Source organism: Sarcophilus harrisii, chromosome 3 (genome assembly GCF_902635505.1).
Source record: "Sarcophilus harrisii chromosome 3, mSarHar1.11, whole genome shotgun sequence".
Lineage (NCBI taxonomy): Eukaryota > Metazoa > Chordata > Mammalia > Dasyuromorphia > Dasyuridae > Sarcophilus > Sarcophilus harrisii.
The window spans coordinates 596,050,300-596,073,829 of record NC_045428.1 but is presented as its reverse complement, the minus strand read 5'-3'; the positions used below and the strand labels follow the sequence as shown (position 1 = coordinate 596,073,829).

Genomic DNA, 23,530 nt, shown 5'->3' with positions numbered 1-23,530 from the left:
GGGCCAGAGAAAGCAAGGGGAGCACCAGGCAAAGGAGGCAATAAAGAATTTTGGACTTTAACACCTGGCTGTTCTTTTGGTGATTACTTTCCTGAAAGGAAGGCTGGCCCAAAGACCTCCGGGAAAACTGAACCAAGAACATTACAATCACATTCTAACACTCCAGGACAATTTTCTTGGATTATTTCTTGCATTATTACGCCAAGGTTCCTTTTTTGGTCACAAATTTCAGGTAGTCCAATTATTACTATTATATAGATCTGTTTTTTTTAAATAAACTTTCACATTCTGTTCTATTTTTGTCATTCTTTGTAATTTGTTTTGTTGTTTCTCGTTTTCTCAGAGCTTCACTGGCTTCCCCTTGCTCAATTCTAATTTTCTGGTTTTATTTATTTATTTATTCATTCATCTATCCATCCTTTCATTTATTTATTTACTTACTTATTCAGTTATGTATTTATTTGCTTATTTATCCATTTATTTATTCATTCATTCATTCATCCATCCATTTCTTTATTTACTCACTTCTTTATTTAGTTGTTTGTTTGTTTGTTTGTTTTTGCTGAGGCAATTGGGCTCAATTGACTTGCCCAGGGTCACACAGCTAGGAAGTGTTAAGTGTCTGAGGCCAGATTTGAACTCAAATACTCCTGACTTGAGGGCTGGTGCTCTACCTAGCTGCCCCCAATTCTAATTTTGAAAGAGCTATTTTCCTCTTTGTGACTCTATATCTTCTTTTCTACTGAGGTAACTTTTTTCCCATAATCTTCTTGTTTTTCTTGGATGGTTTTCATTTATTTAGTTAGTTTTTAGTTTTCACTCAATGTCTTTTTTTAATTTTCAAATTCTTTTTTGAGTTCTTGTATACATTCTCTCTGGGCAAGGAGTCATTTCACTTTACTCTTTGGGGTAGAAGTTTATTTTACTTCAGTATCCCCTTCTGAAGTTGATGCTAGTCTTTCCTGGTCCCATAGCAAGTTTCTGAGAGGGATTGTTTCTTCTTTGGTGGTTCACTTTTTAAAATAAGAGGTATTAGTGTAAGCATGTCTAATCATGGGGTAGATGGATTGTGCCTGTAACTTCACTTCATCTTTCCTCTCTAAGGAGGAACTCTGAATGAAGATCTTCATCCTCCAGCAAGTGCCCCAAAGCAGCAGCGTCCCTCCACCCCGCTGCTTCTGCACTTCCAGTGTGCTGGTTTCTTCTCCCCCCCGGGTCTCTACAGCATAACTGGGCCTGCATTCCCAATCAGCTGAGGTTGATTATTGAATCTTCCAAGGAATCAGACTCCCAATTGCACCAACAGGGCAAGAGATGAAAGTCTCTGTGGCTCCTGCTGAGGCTCCAGCCACAACCAGCTGCTCCAGGAGTCCCCACTTAGTATTTCTACAGAGTAAGCCCAGAGGTGTTTGCACTTCAAATGGATAATCTCTGGCCCTAGGTCTTTCTTCAGATATTCTTGGATTGAACCTGGAGGACCCCTGTTCTGTCTGATTTTTCCCCAGTATTTGTTTGCCCTGAGGTGCAGATTTGTTCTATTTCTGAGGGAAATCTGGAGCATTTGAAATTTTAAAAAGTAGCCCACCATATTTGCAGAATCCTTCCCCTGGCCTTTTCTTCTTTCTCTGAACACCCCAGACCCTCCCTATGACATGATCTCAAAGCCTTTGCCAGCCTGGACTCCTCTCAATGATTCCCAGATGACCCTTCCTTGAATGCTGGTGCCCAGAAGCATACCCAGCTCTCCAGATGTGGCTCATCCCAACCAGGCCCACTGGACCACCCCCTCCTTCCTTCCTGGACCAGGGCCTCATTTCCAGCTGCTTGGGACGAAGGTAATCCATGGAGCTGCCCCATAGCTCAGCTGATTCTTCCTGAGTTTGGAGTCTTCCCAAGCAGCCCCAGCCAGGATAGACTGTTCCTTTTCTACCCTCTCACCTTAGCTCAGGCCTCTGGTCCTGGGACACTCCCGATCACAAAGGTCATCCCCAGGCCTGCTGAGCTGCTGACCTATGCTTTGATCTGTGGTTGGGGAGGGAGAGTTTGTCCCTGAGCCAGGAAAACCCGGCTTCACTGGCCGAGTGGGGACCTCCGCCTATGGGACAAGAGACAAATAGAATGTTCATCCCTCTGAGTCTCCTTTTCTTCATGAATAAGACTGAAAGAGAAGCCCACTAACTCCTCCCTGTCATGGTTTCTGTGAAGCTTCACTGGGATAATGTCTTATTCCCACTTTCTGGGCCCAAACTATAGAAATCTCAGTTGCCATGAGATAGACTTAAGCAAAGCCACCTCCTCCAGGAAGACCTCCTGGAGGCTGACCAAGGTAGGGAGAGAATGGCTCTGTCACCTCTGAAAACAGGGTGGGCTCCCCTGGAAACTCTGGGGCCTTGACCCATTAGCCAGGTTCCAGGGGTCAGATCAGCTTTGGGGACTATGAGGCACACTCACAGGACTGACTCTGCCAGTTCCTTTAGATGACCCTGTTCCCATCCCCGCTCCCTAGGGGAAGGAGAGGGCAGTCCTGAAGGGGAAATGATGGAGGGAGGAAGTCTAGCAAGGGACCTACTACCCTGCATACAAACAATTCCCTGGCCACCCTAGCCTGTGCCTGGCAGAGCCCCTCAGCTGTCCCCAGAGTCCACAGTGCTATAGGAGCTGGCGGGATCCTATTGGGAGCTATTTTCTCCTGGGCTGGCTTTGGACAAGATCGTGGGCCTCCGTTTCCTCATCTGAAATCAGAAATTTGGATGTCAAAATCTCTCTCTGTCCTCCACCTCCCCAGGAATGAGGGGCCCCGGGTTTCTGAGCAGCTCCTCACCTATTCCCCTCTGCCTCAAACAAATGACATTTTTGCTGGAAAGCCAACAATCGTCTCATTTCCAGGACACTGAAGCTGAGAGTAAAAGTTCAACAACAGCTTTTGTACAAACCCCAAAGGTGACAAAGCATCCTTGTCATAGGACGGCCTTCATTTCACCCCACAAACACGCAGAACTGCAAAGGAATAGAAAGTTTCCATGAACTCATGGTCCCAGTGGAGGGACACGGTCTGTTCTCATCCTCATCGTTACCACTCAGTTTCTGGGTCTTCCTCAAGCATCAGGGCTGGAAGGCTGCTGAGATCATGGACTGTCAGACCTAGGAGACTCCTCCCCAGTCTTCTCACTCTGAGTGTTAGCAATCCAAGCACTATTTTTATTCTATGGGATGCTCTCCTCTGTTCTCTTCCCTGCTGTTATCTCGCAGACATCTCTATTACTGATTTTTAAAACTCCATTTGTATGGACAGTTGCCCCTTCCCATGAATCCCGCTTTTCCTCCCTTCATGTCCTCAGGATTTTATTTCTCAATGTCCTCTTTCCTTCCTGTACTAATAGCCTTTGAGCCATGACAGTGTTTTTTGATGAATCCTGTCTTTGCTCTGGATTCTTTGTAATCTCCACCAATATTGGGAGTCTTTGCCAGATCATGCCCTGATGACTTTGCTTCTCTCTCAAAACCTTAAGAAGCCCCCTCCCTCTAAGATAAGCATCATGTTCACCCCAGCAAATAAGTCCTTTCTATACAATCATCTGCAGAACAGAATAGTTTCTTCCTTTCTTTAAAAGAGGAAACCCGCACTAGTGTAAATCAGTCATTTAATATACATCCTCAGCTGCTATTAATGTGAGTGGGCATGTATGTGTGTGTCTCATGTATAGGTACTGTGTGTGTGTATGTGTTTTCAGAAATATAAGGAAAGTGACACAAGAGATCATGAAAGAAAAAGGAGCAAGAGACAATGAAGAGAATAAGAAAGAAAGAGAGGAGAGACTAAAAGTCAGGACAGAATATTAAGGACCAGGCCAAGTGTGAAGGGGCAGATCAATTCTCCAAGAGCCCCCCACAGCTGTGAATCATAACACCCCTGAAGGAAATGCAAAGCAGCCTTTCCTGCCACAGATATTGCTGGTGAATGGGGAAGGAAATAAATTGGAGCAAGAGGAAGAGAGAGAGAGACACTCTTCTCGAATCTCCTTGTATCCCTATCTACCACATAAATGATATTCTAGCTGGTCGAAGTCAGATCCACAGCCACCAGAGAGTGGCTCCTCTACCAGCACCACTACAGAGTGTTCCTATAACAGAGAGAGAGATGCAGCAAATTTATAAAAGTGAAATCCCCCAACACTGCCCTTTCCTGCCTCTGCTTCTCCATGGCAGGTTCAACAAAATGTCTTCCTTATGTGCACGAATTTTGCTGCAGCCCTCTTTGTAGTTAGAAACTGAACTGAGTAGATCCTCATTGAGAAATGCTGAATAAATTGTAGTTATAGAAAGAAATAAAACTAGATTATTCTTGAAAAGCCAATAAATAGATGCCTTTGTAAATCTTGATTAGAAAAAGGAGGAGGAAATGAAAGTTAGTGTCTTAAGAAATGAAAAAAGGGAGAACTTTCCACCAATGAAGAGGAATTAGAGAAATAATAAGGAGTTATTTTGTTCTAATGCAATAATTGATAACTATGAAATGGATGACTACCTCCAAAAAATACAGACTTCCAGACTAACAGAGAGAAGTAAATTACTTGAAGTCATTTCAGAAAAGAAATAGAACAAAGCAATTAAACACTCTAAGAAAAATCCAGGACCAGATGGTTAGCATTTAATTTGACCAAACATTTAAGAACAATATGCCCAATAGCTATATAAGATATTTGATAAATAGAGAATAGAAGAGTCTACCAAATTCCTTCTATGACACAGACATGGTACTGATAACTAAACCAGGTAGGCTGAAAACAGAAAAGAAAATTATAGACCAATCTCCCTAATGAATATTGATGCTAAAATCTTAAATAAGATATTAGCAAAAGACTCGAAAATCATCTCCAAGATAATACACTATGATCAAGTAATTTATACCAGGAATGCAAGGCTGGTTCAATATTAGAAAACTATCAATATAATTGGCATGTTAATAACAAATTATAAAAACCATATGATCATCTAATAAGATGCAGAAAAGCATTTGATAAAATCCAACATCCATTCCTATAAAACACTTGAGATATAGGAATAAATGGACTTTCCTTAAAATAATCCGCAGCATCTATTTAAAACCATCAGATAAGCATCATAATAATGGAGACAAACGCAACCATTCCCAATAAGATCTAGAGTGAAACAAGTTGCCCACTATCACCGTTACTATTTAATATTTTTAGAAACGCTAGCTATAGCAATAAACTGAAAAGATTAAAGAATAAGAATAGGCAATAGACCAAATTATCACTCTTTGCCGATGACATGATGGATACTTAGAGAACCCCAGAGATTCTGCTAAAAGTTATTAAAATAATCCAACTTTAGCAAAGTTGCTGGTTATAAATAAACCCATAAGTCATCACATTCTTATATATCACTAACAAAATCAACAGTCAAGTTAGAAATTCCATTTAAAGTAACTATTGATAATATAAAATATTTAGGAATCTATCTGCCAAGGGAAAATCAGAAACTTTAGGAGCAAAATTACAGACCACTTGTCACAAAAATTAAGTCTGATCTAACCAATTGGAAAAATATTAAATGCTCTTGGATAGGAAGCAAATATAATAAAATGACAATATTACCTAAACTAATCTATTTATTTAGCCTATACCAATCAGACTCCCAAAAACATTTTAATGACCTAGAAAAATAACAACAAAGTTCATATGGAAAAACAAAGGTCCAAAATTTCAAGAATTAATGAAAAAATCAAATGATGGTGGCTTAGCTGTACAGATCTAAATTATATTATAGAGCAGTTACCAAAACTATTTGGTATTGGCTAAGGAATAGATTAGTTGATCAGTGGATAGATTAGGTTCAAGGATAAAACAGTCAACAAATATAGCAACCTAGTCTTTGAACCAAACCGATACACTTTTGGGATAAGAACTTACTGTTTGATAAAATTGCTGGGAAAATTGAAACTAATATGGCAGAACAGGATTGATCCATACTTCAACGTACACAAGATAAAGTCAAAATGGGTTCATGACCTAGGATAAAGAATAAAGTATTAATAAATTAGAGAACATAGGATATTTACCTCTCAGACCTGTAGGAAGGGAAGGTCTTTATGACCAAAGAAGAACTAGAGAATCATTACTGATCACAAAATAGAAAATTTCAATTATACCAAACTGAAAAGTTTTGCTTACAAACAAAACTAATAGCAGATAAGATTAGAAGGAAGCAATAAATTGGGAAAATATTTTTACAGTCAAAGGTTCTGATAAGGCCTCATTTCCAAAATATATAGAGAATTAACTCTAATTTATAAAAATCAAGCCATTCTCAATTGAAAAATGGTCAAAGGATATGAACAGACAATTCTCAGATGAAGAAATTGAAACTATTTCTAGTCATATGAAAAAAGATGCTCCAAGTCATTATTAATCAGAGAAATGCAAATTGAGACAACTCTAAGATACCACTACACACCTGTCAGATTGGCTAGATGACAGGAAAAAATAATGATGATTGTTGGAGGGATGCGGAAAACTGGACATTGATGCATTGTTGGTGGGTTGGAACGAATCCAAACATTTTGAGAGTAGTTTGGAACTATGCTCAAAAGTTATCAAACTGTGCATACCCTTTGATCCAGTAGTGTTACTACTGGATTATATCCCAAAGAGATTATAAAGAAGGAAAGGGACCTGTATGTGCACGAATGTTTGTGGCAGCCCTTTTGTAGTGGCTAAAAACTGGAAACTGAATGGATGTCCATCAGTTGGAGAATGGTTGAATAATTGTGGTATATGAAAATTATGGAATATTACTGTTCTGTAAGAAATGACCAACAGGATAATTTCAGAAAGGCCTGGAGACTTACATGAACTGATGCTGAGTGAAATGAGCAGGACCAGGAGATCATTATACTTCAACAACAATACTATATGATGACCAGTTCTGATGGATCAGGCCATCCTCAGCAACGAGATCAACCAAATCATTTCTAATGGAGCAGTAATGAACTGAACTAGCTATGCCCAGAAAAAGAACTCTGGAGATGACTAAAAATCATTACATTGTATTCTAATCCCTATATTTATGCCCACCTGCATTTTTGATTTCCACAAGCTAATTGTACAATATAGAGTCTGATTCTTTTTACAGTAAAATAACGTTTTGGTCAGGTATACTTATTGTGTATCAATTTATATTTTAATATATTTAACATCTACTGATCATCCTGCCATCTAGGGAGGTGGGGTAAGAGTGAAAATTGGAACAAGAGGTTTGGCAATTGTTAATGCTGTAAAGTTACCCATGTATATATCCTGTAAATAAAAGGCTATTAAATAAAAAAATAAATAAAAAAATGAATGTTATGGAATATTCTTGTTCTATAAGAAATGACCAGCAGGAAGATTTCAGAGAGGCCTGGAGAGACTTACAGGAACTGATGCTGAGTGAAATGAGCAGAACCAGGAGATCATTATATACTTCAACAACAAATCTATATGATGATCAATTCTGATGGACGTGATCATCTTCAACAATGAGATAAATCAAATCAGTTCCAATGGAGCACTAATGAACTGAACCAGCTACACCCAGCGAAAGAACTCTGGGAGATGAGTGTGAACCATTACATTGAATTCCCAATCCCTCTGTTTTTGGCCTCCTGCATTTTTGATTTCCTTCACAGGCTAATTGTACACTATCTCAAAGTTCGATTCTTTTTGTACAGCAAAATACCTGTTAGGACATACATACTTTAACATCTTTAACATGTATTGGTCAACCTGCCATTGGGGAAAGGGGATGAAGGGAAGGAGGGGAAAAATTGGAACCAAAGGTTTGGCAATTGTCAATGCTGGAAAATTACCTATGCATATAAAGTATAATAAAAAAAGTAAAAAAAAAAAAAAGTAAAAGTGTCTTCATCTCTTTTGCCTTTGATTCCTAGGTATAATGGGAAAGAAACACTCGTCTCTTTGGCTCTTCCTCCAAATATTCCATTCCATTCTTTTCCCCAAATAATTCCCAGCTTTCCTCATATGAGCATGCTCAATGCTGTACTTTCTTGATTTTTCACTTGCTTACGTTTACTTTTTATAAACTTCACAAAGAAGAGGAAAGATCCTCTAATTATTGGAATACTCATAGCAATATTTGTGGTGGCTAAAAGGCTGCCAACCGCACCAAAAGGTAAGGCAGTATCCCAAGGTAGTGGAGAGCCTGACTAAGGATGGAGGATGAAAATACCCAAAGGTGACGGTCTCAAAATCTTTTTTTTTTTTGAGTTTTTTTTTTAATTTTTATTTAATAGCCTTTTATTTACAGGATATATGCATGGGTAACTTTACAGCATTAACAATTGCCAAACCTCTTGTTCAATTTTCACCTCTTACCCCACCCTCCCCTAGATGGCAGGATGACCAGTAGATTTAAATATATTAAAATATAAATTATATACACAATAAGTATACATGACCAAAACATTTTTTGCTGTACAAAAGAATCAGACTCTGAAATATTACAATTAGCTTGTGAAGGAAATCAAAAATGCAGGTTGATAAATATAGGGATTGGAATTCAATGTAATGGTTTTAGTCATCTCCCAGAGTTCTTTTCTGGCATAGCTGGTTCAGTTCATTACTGCTCCATTGGAAATGATTTCGTTGATCTCGTTGCTGAGGATGGCCTGGTCCATCAGAACTGTCATCATATAGTATTGTTTTGAAGTATATAATGATCTCCTGGTCCTGCTCATTTCCTCAGCATCAGTTCGTGTAAGTCTCTCCAGTCCTTCTGAAATTATCCTGTTGGTCATTTCTTACAGAACAGTAATATTCCATAATTTTCATATACCACAATTTATTCAACCATTCTCCAACTGATGGAATATCCATTCAGTTTCCAGTTTTAGCCACTACAAAGGGCTGCCACAAACATTCGTGCACATACAGGTCCTTTCCCTTCTTTATAATCTCTTTGGGATATAATCCGTAGTAACACTGCTGGATCAAAGGGTATGCACAGTTTGATAACTTTTTGAGCATAGTTCCAACTACTCTCCAAAATGGTTGGATTCGTTCACAACTCCACCAACAATGCATCAATGTCCCAGTTTTCCCATCCCTCCAGCAATCATCATTATTTTTCCTGTCATCTTAGCCAATCTGACAGGTGTGTAGTGGTATCTTAGAGTTGTCTTAATTTTGCATTTCTCTGATTAATAATGACTTGGAGCATCTTTCATTGACTAGAAATAGTTTCAATTTCTTCATCTGAGAATTGTGTGTTCATATCCTTTGACCATTTTCAATTGAGAATGGCTTGATTTTTATAAATTAGAGTTAATTCTCTATATATTTTGAATGAGGCCTTTATCAGAACCTTTGACTGTAAAAATATTTTCCCAGTTTATTGCTTCCCTTCTAATCTTGTATGCATTAGTTTTGTTTGTACAAAACTTTTCAGTTTGGTATAATCAGAAATTTTCTATTTTGTGATCAGTAATGATCTCTAGTTCTGCTTTGTCATAAAGATCTTCCCTTCCACAGGTCTGAGAGGTAAACTATCCTGTGTTCCTCTAATTTATTAATAATTTCATTCTTTATGCCTAGGTCATGAACCCATTTTGACCTTATCTTGGTGTACGGCGTTAAGTATGGATCAATGCCTAGTTTCTGCCATATTAGTTTCCAATTTTCCCAGCAATTTTTATCAAACAGTAAGTTCTTATCCCAAAAGCTGGGGTCTTTGGATTTGTCAAAGACTAGGTTGCTATATTTGTTGACTCTTTTATCCCTTGAACCTTATCTATTCCACTGATCAACTAATCTATTCCTTAGCCAATACCAAATAGTTTTGGTTACTGCTGCTCTATAATATAATTTTAGATCTGGTACAGCTAAGCCACCTTCATTTGATTTTTTTTCATTAATTCCCTTGAAATTCTTGACCTTTTGTTTTTCCATATGAATTTTGTTGTTATTTTTTCTAGGTCATTAAAATAGTTTTTTGGGACTGTGATTGGTATAGCGAGAATCATTCTTTCTTATGGAAAAACACTTTGCCAACAACCAGGTACCAAGAACAGAGGAGGATCGAACAAGTGGACAAAGGGAAAGGGAAAGCAGGACATGGCATGGCAACACTGAGTGTGGTGGTAGTCAGGAAGAAGGAAATGAGGGGTGAAAGTCTTGCAAGCATGGAACACAGCCAGGACAAAGGTGTACAGATGGGAAATGAAGTGCCATGTTTAAAGAGCAGGCAGTTTGTTAGTGTAGCTGCATCAGAGTTCTTAGAGGGGAGTAAAACTGTAACAATGATTGACACAAATTTGTAATGTACATTTGAATCTCCCAACAAGTCTGGGAGGAAGCTGCTCTACCTATCCCCCTTTGACAGATGGGAAAACTGAGGCTCAAGCAGGTCTTGCAGCAAATGTCTGAGGATGGATTTTGGCTCAGCTCTTCATGATTCCAGGTTGCAGAGGGATGGGGCAGCTGCATTTGATGGTCAGCATCTCTGCTGGTCCAGTCACTGGTCCCTGCACCCATATCAGCCACATATTCCCACTATTCCATGCAACATCCCTGGCCCAGCCTGGGCACAGATCTGTCCTCCCTCAGCTCCTGGTCCTGAATGTCCCTGCAGCTGGCCCAAGGCAGGCAGTCCCTCCCACTGAGTTCTGCTAAGAGGGCAGGAGCCCATTTGGGGAAGGGGCCAGGGCTTCCCCTTTTGACCATAGTTGAGCCTCCCCCTGTCTCCACCCTAGGGCTTCCTGTAGGAGCTTCCTCTTTGCCCTGAACCTGACACAGACGGGCAGAGGGAGCCATGGTGTTGGCAGAGTGACACAGTGCCCCACAGAGCCCGGCTCTCTCCTGTCTCCTGGATGCTGTCACTGCTGCTGCTGCTGCCCCTGCTCTGGGAGGGTGAGTGGGGAGTCCGAGGGGGAGGGGCTGAGGGAAGTGAGAAGGGTTTGAGAGGCTGACCAGACCTCTGTCTGCCCTCAGGTTCCCTGTCCCAGACACTGCAGATGCAGCGCTCGGTGACCGTACAGGAGGCGATGTGTGTCCAAGTTCCCTGCACCTTTGAGTCCTCTGAACTCCAAGACTATGCACCCAGACCTGTTTATGGCTACTGGTTCAGAGAAGGGGTTCCTTTTAAAAACGGCCATCTTGTGGCCACAAATGACCCATACCGTTGGGCGCAGGAGAAAGACTGGGGCAGATTTTCTCTTCTTGGGGACCCAAGACTGCTCAATTGCTCTCTGAGCATCACGGACCCCAAGCTCTCAGACACTGGGGAATACTTCTTCCGTTTGGAAAGAGGACAACTCAAGTTCAGTTTCATAATGTATCCCCTTTATGTGAATGTGACAGGTAGGATGCTCCTCTCAAGGGAGGCTCTCACTATATGAAGAGGGAGGTCTGGGGAATGGGCTGGCCTTGGAGACCCTGTGGGAGGGGTCAAAGAACAGGGGGAACAAGTGAAGAGCCCACATAGGAAGAGGGACAAGTAAAGCTAAGGGTGTGAAGACCAGCCTTAAAACTCCAGAGCTGCAATGGGAGGGAACTTGGTGGGGTCTTCTTTGGGAGGAACTAGGACTCTGGCCAAGGCTGAAAGGGGCCACAGTTTGTGCTGGAAAGCACTCCAAATCTCTTCTCAACAGAACTAATTTTAAATCCCAGATTTCAGACTGATTCTCTTTGGGGCACTTTATATTTTTTCCAATTCTCTCTAGGACTCAGTTTCCCCTTCTGTGAAATGAAGGGGTTCTTCCCCATTGCCTTTAAGATACTTCCTCTTGATCCAGAATCTATGATTGATTCAGGTATTGAGGATGATGGGATGCCCAGAAGTCTAACAAAGAGCAGAATTATCAAGGGGGTCATTCTATGAGGGAACATATTAGGGATCTGAGGGATGGTGGAGGGGCCAGCATTTGAAGGACACTTGAGGTCTAACCCTCTCTTCTACTCCCCCCCCCCTCCGGGCCATGGCTCACTGTCACTCTCCTCTCCAGACTTGACCCAAAAACCAGACATCTACGTTCCAGAGAAGCTAGAGTCGGGGAAAGAAGTGACTCTGAATTGTTCAGTCCCTTGGGTCTGTGAAAATAATAAGATCAGATTCTCCTGGATGGGGGATGCCCTCCCCTCCCAGAAAATAGTGCCTCGTTCTTCCCCCTACTCAGAGGTCTCCTTCACTCCTGGGCACCAGCATCATGGCTCCAACCTCACCTGTCAGCTGACCTTTATTGGACACCAATTGAGGATAGAGAGAACCGTCCAACTCAATGTGTCCTGTGAGTGCTGGGGGAGGGAAGGGAGGGGCAGGAAGCTGCCCTGCATCCACATCCCAGGCCCTTAGTGCAGCTCTGACAAACCGGATGCCTTTGTCCTGGACCAGAGCAGGCAAAGCTGCAGCCAGCAGAGCCATGTCTGTGGTTTCCCATCTTTTCTCTCTCTAAGTGTCCATGGTTTCATGTACCAATGGGCTGGGCAGAGAACTGCAGCCCCCAGCAAGCCTGGCCCTTCTCTTGTAGATCCTGTGCAGAATGTGACCATCTCCATCGCCCAGGACAACAATACAACAGGTATTAATTAGCAAAGTCTCAGAATAGTGGCAGACGGGGTCCCCAGCTGCTTCAGCTTTTACTCTCAGGGCGTGGATGTGGGGTAGATGAGGGAGATAGAAGATGCAGGGATTCTCATTCTACAGGTCTAGGTTCTGCTTGTCCAGGACTGTTCCTTTTCTTGGAATGAGAGCAGCTCCCATGTCCTCATGACCTTAAGGGCTAGAAACTATTTCCCCCCAACAGTCCCATGAGGTAAGGAATGGGACCATTCTCCTCCCCATTCCCCAGATGAGAAAGCTGAGCCTGAAAGCTGTGAAGAGGACCTTTCCTAGTTCACACAAGTACCCAGCACCAGAGAGATGTCAGCTTTAAATGCAAGGTCTAAATGCAATGACCTCTCCAGGCTTGGTCTGCGTAATACAAGTCACATCCTGGGCTTTCAGTTCTCAGGACAATGCTCTGTCCACTAATCCTATTAATGTTTCCTTGTTGGGGGAGATGACAAGCGACCTTATTGTCCAAGCCAAATGGAGATGTTTTGCTAACATGGGACATCCGTTCTGGTTTTAGGGCTGATCTGGTGCTTTGGAGGGTTTATATAGGAGGAGGCTACAGGGAATGGGTCTCTGAGTCATGGCAAATTGAGAATAGGATTTTAGCCATCCAGACTGACCCTTAGCATTTAGTCATGGCAAGTACAGGATTTTTTTAGTATTTGAGACATTGGGGCTGTTGGAAATTGAGGATTACATTAGGCTCATATAAAGTAAGATTCCTAGGCTCATGGTGTGGGCTTTTCAGTCTCCTAAACTCCTCCCCGCTCTCTCTCTCCCTCATATTATCTTTCCATTAATGGTACAATGAACCAAACAGACAGATTATATAAGAAGGACAGACAGAAGGAAGGACAGAAGGTAGGAATAACAGAGGGGAGGAAGGAAAAAGGAAAAAAGGAAGGAAGGAAGGAAGGAAGGAAAGAGAAGATAAAGAAAAAATAGATCTGAGGGATAGGCTGCGAACATGACCTCAGTGTGTGCTGGTAACAGAAAGAGCTAAGGACTGCACTTTCTGCCTCTGGTGACCTACCCGGGTACCATGGAGTGGAGGGAGAAGAGCCTGGCAGTACTCACTGGGCTGAGCTTGGTCCTGCCTTCTTCCAATTATCCCCTTCCTTGTGTGATCTTGGAGGAGTCACCTTAGCTTTCTAGCTCCCAATCTCTGCTGGGTACAGTGAAGTTGGGACAAGGTGATCTGTGAGGCCCTCCAAGTTCTCACTCATGGGACGTCCTGATCTTTTTCAGCTTTTTTCCCCACAGGAAACAGCTCACTTGTTGTGGTGAAGGAGGGAGAGTCCCTTCACCTGCTCTGTGCTGCCAACAGCAATCCCCCAGCTACCCTGAGCTGGATTCTGAGGAACCAAACCCTGGTCTCTTCTCAGCCCTCAGATAATGGAGTCCTCTACCTGGAGCTGCCCCACATGGGACCAGCAGATGGGGGGGAATATACCTGCCTTGCTCAGCATCCTCTGGGCTCCAAGGAGGTCTCCCTGAGCCTCTCTGTGCAATGTGAGTGTGTGAGGGCTGAGTTTCATGGGGGTATTTGGCCTTTGATGGGGAATGGAAAGTATCTCCTTTATCTTCCCACAGATGCCCCAAGGATGCTCAGCCCTTCATGCTTCTGGGCTGAGGAGAGGTTGAATTGTACCTGTTCTGTCCAAGCAGAGCCAGCTCCTTCAGTGCGCTGGTGGATAGGAGAGTGGATTGATCACAACAATAACAGTGACAACTTCAGGGTGCTGTCTATCAAGTCTGGGCCATGGATCAACAGCAGCTTGATAATGAAGATGGACAGAGTCCCCAGTATCACTATTAGCTGTGAGGGGATGAACACACAAGGAAAGCAAACTCTGCTCTTCCAGCTAGTGCCAGGTGAGGGGCTAGGGAATGAGGAAATTGGGGCATAGTACCCTGAGAAGAGTGGGTCCAGTATGACCACCACCCATGTTCACCCCAAATTTCCCTTTTGTCCAGATAGGACCAATCTGTCTCATGTTTTCCAAAGGGGTATCATCATAGGTGTCCTCTGTGGAGCTGGTATCTCAACGCTACTTATCCTCTGCCTCCTTCTCCTGTGAGTCTTGGGGTTGGGACCAGGAGGGGATTTCATTTGGGGGGAAATTATAGTATGTTGTGATGTCTCAGAAATCCTCAGATGTTCGTGTCACTAAGTTCAGGCCCAGATTTCACATGATCAAGGTATAGAATTGGAAGGGAATTTCCAGTAGCCTGCCTTTTATGGATTAGGCAAACAAACAAGCATTCATAGAGCCAACCTGACTTACTCAAGATTACTCTTATGACCTGATTTGTGTCAGCTCATGGGTTAAAAGAAACCAGGTCCCTGATTCTAGACTAAATAGAATTTTCAGGATCAAATGGGGGAAGCTGGTGGCACAGAGGATAGAGATCTGGGTCTGGAACCATGAAGATCTTAGTTCAAATCCTGCCTTTAATTTAAGAAGCTGTGTGAACCCGGGCAAAACACTGAAACTTTTTGCCTCAGTTTCCTCACTTGTAAAATGGGAATAGCAATAGCATCTAACTTACAGGGCACGATATAAATGCCATTTGTTATTATAATTAAGTGGAATCACATCTATAAAGTTCTTGGTATGATGTCAAGCACATAATAAGTGATGTATAAATGTTAAATATCACCATCATTTTTATTAAATGGGGACCTATCTGTAAAGTGCTTAACACAGTGCCTAACATATAGTAAATGATGTTTAAGATTATCTGTTATCATTATAATTGAATGCTGTAAAGTGTTTAACACTGTTGTGATATATAAACATCAGCTATTCTTGATATTGTTATTATTATTATTAAATGGGATTCTATATATCTGTAAAGTGCTTAGTACTGTGCCTCATATATAGTAAGTGATATTTAAGGTTAACTATTATTGCTATTATTATTATTATGATGATTATTGAATAGGGTCACATCTGTAAAATGCTTAGTCTTATGCCAATAGCAAATAATAAGTACTGTGTAAATACTAATTATTATTATTAAATGGGATCATATCTGTGAAGTCCTTGGCAGAATGTCTTGAACATAGTAAGTACTTAGTAAGTTCTTATTTCTTTCCCTTATCCTTCCCTTCTTTTTCATTGCCTAAGGTGCATGATGGGTCAAATGTCATAGATAGTGTGGCAGAGTTGGATTTGACCCCACATCGTACAGTGCCCTTTCTTCAAAGAAATGAGATGAAAAGGAGATGATCTGGTGAATGGGTGTGATTATTCCTTAAAACAGGCATTGAGGAGAAGGAGAGATTTCCAAGATAATAGGCTAAAAATTCTACTCTTAAAAAATTAGTACTGCTCCATTTTATGGAGCCTGTGCTCTGTTTTAAGTCTTTTATTTTTAGTATTTATTTTGTCTCCCTCCCAATGAGAAAAAACCCTACATCTTTTTAAGGAATATATCTAGTTTGTACACTCCTGATCACATCTTCCAATAATGTTAGTATGCTAGCTTTCATCCAATTCTCTTGCCTGTCTTTTTAAAAAAGTTTGATTGGTGAGCTTCTTTGGCATTTGCATCATTCTTTTTATTTTACTTTTCTTTTTTCATTTTTTAATTAAAATTTTTATTTTTGATCCTGAATTCTTTCTCTTCCCTTATTCATTTAGAAGGAAAGAGATATAATAACCATTATACATATGAAGTCATGCAAAATATATTTCCAAAAAATTTTTTTTAAAAAAGTGAACAAAATGCTTGAAACTTCACTCAGAATTCATCAGTTTCTATCTGAATGTGGATATTTTTTCATCATGAGACCTTTAGAATATATTTGGATCCTTGTTTTGATCAGGGTAGCTAAATCTTTCATGATTCATCACGCCTACTATATGTTGTTACTGTGTACAAAGTTCTCCTTGTTCTGCTCACTTTGCTTTGCATTAATTCATGTGAGGCTGCCCAGGCTTTTCTGAACTCTCACTTTTTCATTTCTTATTTCACAATAGTATTCCATCATAATCATATACCACAATTTGTTCAGCCATTCCCTAACTCAATTTCCAACATTTTTGCCCCCACTAAAAGAGCTGCTACAAATAGTTTTATATTTATAGGACTTTTTCCTTTTTTCTTTGATCTCTTTGGGGTATAGAATAGTTGAATCAAAGGGCATACAGTTTTATAGCCTTCTGGGAATTGTTTCAAATTGTTCTTCAGAATGCCTGGACCACTTCATAGCTCCCTATTTTTCCACATCCTCTTCAACATGTGACTTTTTTTCTTTTCTCTCATATTAGCCAATATAATGAGTACGAGTTAGTATATCAGAATTGTTTTAATGTTCATTTCTCTAATTGTTAGTGACAAAAATTCTTTCATATGACTATTAAAAGTTTTGATTTCTTCTTCTGAAAACTGCCTGTTCATATACTCTGATCATTTATTGACTGAAAAAAAATCTCATTTTTATAAATCTGGCTCAGTGACCTATATATTTGGGAAATGAGAAAAATATAATGTAATTTTTTTTCTGTTTCTTTCCTTTCAATGTTGTCTTCATTGGTTTTGTTTGTGGAAAGCTTTTTTCATTTCATATAATCAAAAATATCCATTTTGCCTCATGTCATCCTCTCTATCTCTTCCATAGATGCTTCCCTTATCTATAGATTTGACAAGTCATCTTTTCCATGTTCCTCTAATAAGACTAGGATATCATCTTTTGCATCTAAATCATGTCTCTGTTTTGAGCTTATCTTGTTATATGCAATGAGATTTGGTCTATACCTCATTTCCACCAGACTGCTTTCCAATTTTCCCAGAGGTGTATGTTGAATAAAGAGCTCCTATTCTAATAGACTGGATCTGTTAGTTTGTCACATTAGGTGCTGGAATCATTTGAAATATTTTGTGCCTGATACATTAATGAATAATTCTGTTTCTTTTCTAATATGAGATTGTTTTGATGATTGCTGCTTTGTAGTGGAATTGTGAATCTGCCAGGTTACTTTCCCCTCCTATTTCTCTGTTGAGTAAGATGAATTTCTTTTATTTTTTTGTGAGGCAATCGGGATTAAGTGATTTGCTCAGAGTCACACAGCTAGTAAGTGTTAAGTGTCTCGTGACACCATGGCATGCCTGGTGCTGTATGCACTACCCACCTAGCTGCCTCATTTCGAAACTCTCTCTCTCTCTCTCTCTCTCTCTCTCTCTCTCTCTCTCTCTTTCTGTTGTTCCATCTTTGAGCCAGTTCAGATGAGAGTGAGGTTCAAGTGATACTCATTCCTGGCCTCCTGCATTTCCCCTCCATTGTAGAATCTCTTTCTTGCATGCCTCTTTTATGTGAGATAATTTCCCTATTCTTTTTTTCTTTTCCCTTCTCCTACTAAATCTCTCTTTCTTACTCTTTCATTCTTTCATTCCAACTTAATAAATTTATATTTATGAACATAACTCCTAATTGTCCCAATCATGTTAAAGTTCTTAAGGGTTACATGTCTCATCTTCCTATATAGGAATATAAACAGTTTAATCTTCTGGAATCCCTTATGATTTCTCTTTCTTGTTTATCTTTTTAAACGCTTCTCTTGAGTCATGTATTTGAAGGTTCAATTTTCTATTCAGCCCTAGTCTTTTCATCAGGAATGCTCAAACTTTTTTGCCTCATTAAGCATACATTTTTGCCTTGTAAAATTTTAATCAGCTTTGCCAGCTTTTTTTGCCAGTTTTTGCCACCTAGGTTATTTTTGTTTGAAATCTTTTGCCTTCTGGAACATCATATTCCAGTCTCTCCATTCCCTTGTTGTTTAGTGATTTCAGTTGTGTTTGACTCATTATGGCCCCATTTGGGATTTTCTTGTGAAAGATACTAGAATGGTTTGCTATTTTCTTCTCCAGTTCATTTCACAGGTGAAGAAACTGAGGCAGAGTGAAATGACTTGCTCAGGGTCACACACACACTGAGTTTGGATTTGAACCCAGAAAGAGGAGTCTTCAAGGCTCCAGACCTGGATGTTTTTCACTATCTTATCTAGTTGCCCCTTTTCCAGGTGTAGGATCAGCCTATTAAGGAGTACTCTGGCAGAAATATTTTCAGCAATGACACCCCTTCCCCTATGATTGTCACAGGACAAGCTATCAGGTATAATATTTTTCTCTAAAATGTAATATTCTCTTGTTGGGGTTTTCTTGGGGTCTCTGGAGGCAGTCTTCCTTTCAGTTCAGTAATCACCGTAAGTGAAGCCAGGGATTAAAGTCCAAATCCTTTATTGTCTCTTTCCAAATAGCTTTCTTATAGTCCAGATCCTTTATTATCTCCTTCCTGGGGCTGGGCAGCTTTCTGAAGAGCCTTTCACTTTGGCTTTGGGTCCAAGAACTTGAGCTCCCACCTGCCCTTCTCTGGCTTCTGAATCTCCCCGACTGAATCCTGGCTGAGGCTCTGAGAGCTTCTAGTGCTCTTGTCCTTCTGGCCCTGAGAGCTTCTTGCTTATATGCCCCACACTGAGAATAGCCAATCATTATATCGCTAGGAAACCATTATTTGTTGTAGGATTAAATCAATGCTAAACTAGATTTAACCATTGTCTCCTCAATTCCACTTAGTACCTTGTTTCAAGTTCTGGCCATAACATCTCCTTGTAGGATTAAATCAATCATACTGAGCCATGGTAAATTAGATAACTATTGTCTCTATCAATTCCACTGACTTAATACCTTGTAAGAATCCTTTGTTTCAAGTTCAGAGTTCTGGCCCATAACAACGAGGCATCCTCGGACTCTTAGAACATAACCTTCTCTTGTCATGTAATTTGAAAAGTTTCAGTCATTTTTTGTATAAGCAACGAACCCCCACACACACACACACCTTGTAAATCTTAGTTGGAATAGAATCAGCACCTAGTGTTTTACCACATGAAAGTAACCTAATAGCATTCAAACCTCTTCCTCAATTGGAACTTCAACTTGAGGTCAATAGCTTCAGCATTGATCATTGATGATAGTCTTTTGGGAACACTATGGAAATGTTCATATAAGTGTTCATCTTTCTAGGAACATGTCCTTATCACTAATCAATGTGGTCTCATTAGTACTGAATAGTTGAGATGCACAACTTTGACCCATAAATAGCTTTCAGTGCATCATAAAAATACTTTGGATTATTACTATCAGCATAAAACTGAATTTCATCTACTTTCTTAAATCCTGCATTGTTAAGTTTCGATTGTACTTTATTTTTGCTGAAATTGAATGTTACCTTCTTAGCAATGGAAGAACTATCCTGCTGGCCTTCTCTGTGGAGTTGTCATTTTTCATTTAATAGCTTCTGAATTTCCCCATCATTTTCAGAAAATCAGTCTTAATATCTGTGCTTGTTCTGACCCAGATAAGCAAATGCAGTGCTGTACACCTAATCTCTGAAAGCCACCTTTTCCACTTAGCTGTTGCCAACTCTGTGTTGGCTCTGCTTGCTCTCCAAGTTGGCTAGGAACTGTTTCCTCTCAGAGAAGCAGTTTACTTTGTTGATATTATTTTGTTTATATTGTTGATATCTTGGGACCATCATTTCTATTAAATGCAAATATTCAACTTGGAGAGGATAAGTCTTTAATCGGTCCAGCACTCTGCACCACATATTGTCATTGTCACTTTCACATCCTGTCTGTGTCTCCTCCTTACAATCACATACTCTGTTAGGTGCCAATGTTTACTTAAAGGATGCATTTATGAAGTTTTATTGTTAGTTGGCCACATTGTTTGCCAAATACTGGCTTACCAAAAAGACTATTTTATGGAGGATTTGCACAGGGCAAGTGCTCACAGGGTAGTCAGAAAAGTTGATACAAGGATATTCTCAATATCTCTTTTAAGAAATTTAGAATTGATTGTATGACATGGGAGACATTGGCACAAGACTGCCCAACGTGGCATACCTTCATCAGAGATGGTGCTGTGCTTTATGAGCAAAGCATAATTGAATTAGCTCAGAAGAAATGAAATGTACAAGGTGGGAGATTCTACCCCAAATGTTCATAGGTACTATTTGTGTCTGGCATGTGGCAAAGCATTCTGAATTTGTATTGGTCTGATCAGCCATAGTCAGACATACTGTAGCTCGATTCTAACATAGTGATGTCATTTTGGTTCTCTTCAAGAATGAAGGACTACAACCAGCTATCCTTTGTAATAGTTGATGCTAAATCTCATGTGATCCTGACTATGGTTCCATAGTATTCTAATTGTTTCTTTCTGATTGCTTGCAATATTTTCTCATTGACTAAGAGCTCTGTAATTTGGCCATAATATTCCTGTGAGTTTTCAATTGGAGATCTCTTTTAGGAGGTGATTGATGGTTTTCATTTCTTAAAAAGGAGGGTGACATAAAGATGTTTATTGATAGTGGGGCAAGAGTTGGTAAATAGTCAGAGCTTTAAGACACTAGAAGGTGGGTGATCTAGTGAAAATATCTGCTATAGGAAAAGATGAAGTCAAGAGATCAAATAGAGATTTTAGTCTTGACAAAAAAGAGAGCCTTTTCTTTATCCAAGGTCAGAGTAAAGGACAATGTATGGAAGACATCACAGTGAAGTGAGGAGAGGAAACAGGGTCTGAAACATAGCCCTCAGCTGAGATGGTAAGAGAAGAGATGCCATGAGTAGTTTGAGGAGAGATGAAAAGGCTTGGAATTGTTGCTGTGATTAGTGGTATAGAGAATTGATTAAGAAAGAGTAGAAGATTCTCTTGCTCTAATGAGGACCCATTTGGGAAGCATAGTGGAAAAATACTTCAAGCCCTGATGATTGGAAACAGTATTACACCCCATGAGATAATAGGATTTAGAACTGGAAGAGAAAATTTCATCTAAACCTTTAATTTTTAAAATGAAGAAACGGAGACCTAGAGTGAGAAGACAGCAGAGGGAAATAGTGGCAAATCCATTCTTTTGATCCTAGGTCCCATGATCTCTCTTATACACGCCTGTGGTTCATAGCCTAATGGAAAAAGGTGGTCCTTAACAATAGAATAGTAGGATGTCATGGTCAGAAGGGACACTGGAAACCAGTTGCCTCATTTTGCAAGTAAATAAAGAAGAGGCTATTGAGGAAAGATGATATGTCAGGGTTGGGCAGAGAGTAAATGACCAGGCTCTAGTTCTGTGGATCAAAGATTAAGATTCTCTCCTTGGTGTCAACTCTGTTTTTCTATCTCCTCAGAATAAAGATGCTCAGGAAGAAGTCAATGACAGCAACACCTGCAGCATCCAGGGGGGAAGCAGAGGTAGAGTATACCAACCCCAACCTATCTCAGTCCCCAGCTCCCTCTCTGTCCCCAGGCCACTTTCTCCTACCTTATACTCTTACTTTCATAGAGGACCTGATTTGATTGAACTTCTTTTTGCTCTTTCTCCAGGATCCCAAGAGGTCATTCTGGGCAGGCCAGTCCCTCGATCCCATTTCACCAGCTGTAGACCCAATCCCAAACCCAGCAGCTCCAGATGATGGACCAGAGGAGTTACATTATGTTAATCTGAACTTCCAATCAGTGAAAGCTAGAGAAGACCATGGATCTACTGACCCTCTCACTGAGTACTCAGAGATTAAGTTCCAATGAGCAACTATTGAGGATACAGCCTTGGTTCTACACTTGGACCCTAGGGATAAATTTTATGGACACTATATCTCTAACCCTATTTCTCCTAAGCCCCCATGAGTGTACTTCCCAATGATATTCAAATGGCATAACAAGAACAATAATTTCAAAGTATTCCTCTCCAAAACTTGGGACCCAATTTCTCATCAAATCACACAGTATGTTGTATGTACATATGTATGTATCTTTTGGGGCTGGTGGTGGAGAGTGAGTGCAAACTTTTGGTAAATGATAATGAGATACAAGTAGAGGGAACACATGTAGCCAAAGCAATTTATAGTTCTGGAATGCAGGGAATCAATGACATTTGTCTTTTCTGAAATATCCTTGCAAAGTTCAAGGCTGAGCATGGTATCTGTGCTAGATGGATGACCCTGTTGCTATCTATGCTAGTCAATCCACTGCTAGGCTGGATCAATCTATTATTGAAATGTGTTAGCTCTTCACAGGGTATAGAATGTCAGCTGGGTGGGTCAGTCCATTGGACTCACTTGGCTGAGCTTTTCTATTATTATCATTTTTTATTGTTTTCTTTTTTTTTTTTGGTTACACATGTACATTTAATTTTTTAAAAAATTACATTTCTTTATGAATTACATTGGAAGAAAAAATTAGAAAAAAAACATGAGAGAGAAAAAAGAAAAAGAAAAAAGTGAACATAGCATGTGTTGATTTACATTAATTCTCCATAGTTTTCTTTCTGGATACAGATGGCATTTTCTTCCCAAAGTTTATTGGGATTGCCTTGGATCACTGAACTACTGAGAAGAGCCAAGTCTTTCATAATTGATCATCACACAATCTTGCTGTTACTATGTAGACTATATTCCTGGTGCTACTTGTTTCATTCAGTTTGTAAATGTTTCCAGTTGCCTGAACTTTATTGTTCTTTGGCTAACCTAAGTTAGCTCCCTGATTAGAGTTATAGTCTTCAGAATTTTCCATTTCATATTACACACTGGGGAAGACACAAGATTTGGATAAGTCAGATTCCCTGTCTCCATGCAGCTTCCAGTCTAGCAAGGAAATAGAACACAAATACAAGGAATGCTAATATGTCATAATATATAAGAGCATTAGAGAGAAACAGCACAAAGTACCAAGTAACTCCCAGTAGCAAAGTAATTTATCAAACATTTTAACTTGATATTTATGAAATGCTTACTATTAAGTCTTTTTTACTTGGTGCTTGAATATTTTCAATATACTCTCATGAGAAAACTGAGGCTTAGGGGAAAAAAAACAGCATCATAGATTTAGACACATAAGAGTA

At 40.1% G+C, this 23,530-nt stretch overlaps 1 protein-coding gene across 2 annotated transcripts; it reads left to right on the top strand.

Moving 5' to 3' along the window:
• The first annotated feature begins 10,781 nt into the window (after positions 1–10,781).
• On the top strand, positions 10,782–22,832 carry LOC105750167 (sialic acid-binding Ig-like lectin 14). 2 transcript variants are annotated; one of them, XM_031963299.1, is made up of 9 exons: positions 10,782–10,928; positions 11,010–11,378; positions 12,023–12,304; positions 12,545–12,595; positions 13,894–14,142; positions 14,224–14,505; positions 14,608–14,707; positions 21,822–21,885; positions 22,018–22,832. In XM_031963299.1, exons 1-9 carry the CDS (start codon positions 10,889–10,891, stop codon positions 22,216–22,218), a joined length of 1,638 nt encoding a protein of 545 aa, XP_031819159.1. In that variant the 5' UTR covers positions 10,782–10,888; the 3' UTR covers positions 22,219–22,832. The 2 variants fall into 2 exon arrangements, with proteins under 2 accessions (XP_031819159.1, XP_031819158.1); XM_031963298.1 differs by having other exon boundaries at positions 13,879–14,142.
• The last annotated feature ends 698 nt before the right edge of the window (positions 22,833–23,530 follow it).

What these genes read in the sequence shown, in the direction of transcription:
- LOC105750167 (XM_031963298.1), top strand. Translation starts at nt 10,889, where the DNA reads ATGCTGTCACTGCTGCTGCTGCTGCCCCTGCTCTGGGAGG. An exon ending in CGTCCAACTCAATGTGTCCT is followed by an intron (nt 12,305 to 12,544) that starts GTGAGTGCTGGG and finishes CTTCTCTTGTAG; the next exon opens with ATCCTGTGCAGAATGTGACC. An exon ending in GCTCTTCCAGCTAGTGCCAG is followed by an intron (nt 14,506 to 14,607) that starts GTGAGGGGCTAG and finishes CCTTTTGTCCAG; the next exon opens with ATAGGACCAATCTGTCTCAT.